At 49.3% G+C, this 2995-nt stretch overlaps 1 protein-coding gene across 1 annotated transcript; it reads left to right on the top strand.

The window, feature by feature from the left end:
* The first annotated feature begins 685 nt into the window (after positions 1-685).
* On the top strand, positions 686-2702 carry LOC135592554 (beta-glucuronosyltransferase GlcAT14B-like). Its single transcript, XM_065082080.1, has 4 exons — positions 686-1583; positions 1660-1735; positions 1817-1932; positions 2011-2702. Exons 1-4 carry the CDS (start codon positions 1007-1009, stop codon positions 2508-2510), a joined length of 1269 nt encoding a protein of 422 aa, XP_064938152.1. The 5' UTR covers positions 686-1006; the 3' UTR covers positions 2511-2702.
* Positions 2703-2995: the final 293 nt, after the last annotated feature.

Here is a 2995-nt window from a genome sequence, read left to right as displayed (position 1 = left end):
TCGGATGGAACACCTCCTCGCTAGGGTTCGGGTCGGTGTGTCGCGACTCTTCCATCTCGCTACCTAGGACGTGTGCTTCTCTCCAACGAAAGCTTGAATAGTCGTGCGAGGAGAGCGGCAATCTTGCACGAATTGGTATATATATATATATATATATATATATATATATATATATAATATACCAATTCGTGCAAGATTAAAGAAAAATATTATAATATTTGATTATAATATTCTCCTCATATGAATTAGCAGCATCAAAGAGAAACGAGCGACAAAGACGTAATCATATTGACCCTCCGACGAGCGAGATGGACCAAACTAGCAGGACCGGAGCGACGACTCCAATGACAAGCCGTCGGACGACCACATCAATGTATCCAACACTATCGACAAAGAAGCACGTAAGTAATTAGGCGTAATGGCGTTATGGACTGGTCTTACAAATGGCTGCCGTCTCCGGTGGATCAAATGCCACTTCTCCCCTTTTCTCACACATTTATCCTCACAAATATTGTATTTGCCCCCTTTTTATTCTCTTTATTTCGTGGCTTAAATGCCCAAGCGTTTCCGATGCGCGTGCCCAGAGGCGTTTCTCTTCCCACTTGTGACAAGTCAAATGCTTAATATGAATACGAAACCATAAGGTGGAGTTTAACCGAGAAAGGAGGCTATTGTAGCATATAAGAAGAAGACGAAGAAGAAGAAGGCCGCTCGGATTGGGCGGCGATAGGATCCACTTTCTATGTGGTTCTCGTATCCCGTAGAACTACTTCTGGTTCCCTTCTTTATCTCCTTCAACTATCCCTATCCTGTTTTGTTATGATTCATTCTCGTGTTCTAGCATTGCCGACGCCTTATTATTTCTCCGAGCCCTCGTGCGTCATCTTCTTCCCTTTCCTCTTCTTCTCACCCTAGTCTCTCCGTTGGACTCGTTCCCTCCTTCACGTGTGCAGTACGCTGCGATTTGGCACGAATCTGAGCTGCACAGGAGGAGGTTGTGGCCGTGATGGAGATGATGAAAGCGAAGATTCCTCTGCTACACTGTGCCATGGATAAAAGATGGGTGTGGGCTGTGATGCTGATCTCAATTGTCCTCGTCTTCTTCGCCGCCGCCTCGAACATGAGCATCCTCTCCTCCATCCACACCATGTACTTCCTGACCAACGCCACGACCCCTGCCATCGTGGAGTCCACATCGTTCCCCGCTTCGACGCCGCCGCCGCCTGTCGGTTCCCCGATTCCCAGGTTGGCCTACTTTATCTCCGGATCCAAGGGAGATCTGGATCGCCTGTGGAGGACGCTGCGGGCGCTGTACCATCCTCGGAACCTCTACGTCGTGCACTTGGACTTGGAATCTCCGGCGAGCGAGCGGCTGCGGTTGATTTCGCGCGTCGCCAACGAGACCCTCTTCGCCAAGGTCGGGAACGTGCATGTAATCAAGAAGTCGAACCTGGTTACCTATCGAGGGCCGATGGTGATAGCCAACGCGCTCCACGCCTGTGCTGTGCTTCTCAAGAAGGGCGGGCAGTGGGACTGGTTCATCAACCTCAGTGCCTCTGATTACCCTCTCGTTACACAAGACGGTGAGCCTCCTCTCACACTTGTCGGCTTTCTTGTAGACTTGCAGTGTACGTGACTGGTTTTTGTGTCTGGTGGCAGATATACTGCACACCTTCTCGTCCTTGCCGCGGAACATAAGCTTTGTGGAGCACACGAGCCGATTGGATTGGAAAGAGTTCGTAGAATTGCTTAAATTGTTTTGGGCTGAGTGGAGTGTGCTTCTTCTGTTGTAATGTTCAGGCGATTGTTTTTACAGGGACCAGAGAGCGAGACCTTTGATCGTTGACCCTGGATTATACATGAGCAAGAAGACTGATATCTTATGGGTAAGTCAGAGAAGAGAGACACCGACTGCATTCAAGCTGTTCACAGGTACTTGTTGCTGGAACTTTGGATCCACGACTGAGAGATTTCAGGCGTTGACGGTGGGGTCGTCACTTTTTCTAACAGGCTCTGCATGGGTTGCTCTGTCGCGGGAGTTCGTCGAGTTCTGCGTGTGGGGATGGGACAACCTGCCGAGAAGGCTCCTCATGTACTACACCAACTTCATCTCCTCCTCCGAAGGCTACTTCCAGACAGTGATCTGCAACGCGCCCGAGTTCTCCAACACCGTCGCCAACCATGACCTTCACTACATCGCGTGGGATGTGCCGCCGAAGCAGCACCCGCGCGTCCTCACCATGGCCGACATGTCTAAGTTGGTAGGCAGCAACGCTCCTTTCGCCCGCAAGTTCAGGCGGGACGAACCCGTGCTGGACAAGATCGACGCGGAGCTTCTTGGCAGGGCTAATGGAAGCTTCGTCCCGGGTGGGTGGTGTGCGGGTAGTCCGCCGTGCTCCGAGGTCGGGGATCCGACACGGCTCCGGCCCGGACCGGGGGCTCAGAGGGTAACTTTGCTGATGGATGGGATTGTTCGGTCCAACAAGTTCGGCCGGAACCAATGTAAATAGAACGTCTCGGCGTTGATGCAGCAGAACTGCAGCCTGAGTTGAATTCATTACAAATATCTATCTGTGACATTTGCCAAGATCTGGACATTCAGAGGGGGAAGAAAGATCGGCAGATGCAGCTATTGGGAAGTGTGAAGCAAGAAAACATTTGATAGCGTATGAATAAAAAATGTTGAATCATCAGCTTTTGCATGGCATCGCCAATTGCAACACTTTTGCTGGAGGAATCCTGTTGGGCTTGAATTTAATATGTTAGATGGGATAATATTCATTGAGAATATTGTTCTTCATAGCAAATGTTTTGCCTGTTTTACTTAAACCACAACACTTTCAGATGAGTAATGAGAGGACATAACTATCGAATTCTGGCTGCAAAAAGCCAGCAAGCAATGGCTGAAAAATTAGAAATCTATGGCTCTGTTACAAACTCATATGACCATAAATGATTTGCCAGTTACTGTCATGCAGGTTAGGATAGAAATCCT

Source organism: Musa acuminata, chromosome BXJ1-9 (assembly GCF_036884655.1).
Source record: "Musa acuminata AAA Group cultivar baxijiao chromosome BXJ1-9, Cavendish_Baxijiao_AAA, whole genome shotgun sequence".
Lineage (NCBI taxonomy): Eukaryota > Viridiplantae > Streptophyta > Magnoliopsida > Zingiberales > Musaceae > Musa > Musa acuminata.
Note: the sequence above shows the minus strand (reverse complement) of the source record. Positions and strands in the feature narration are given on the sequence as shown.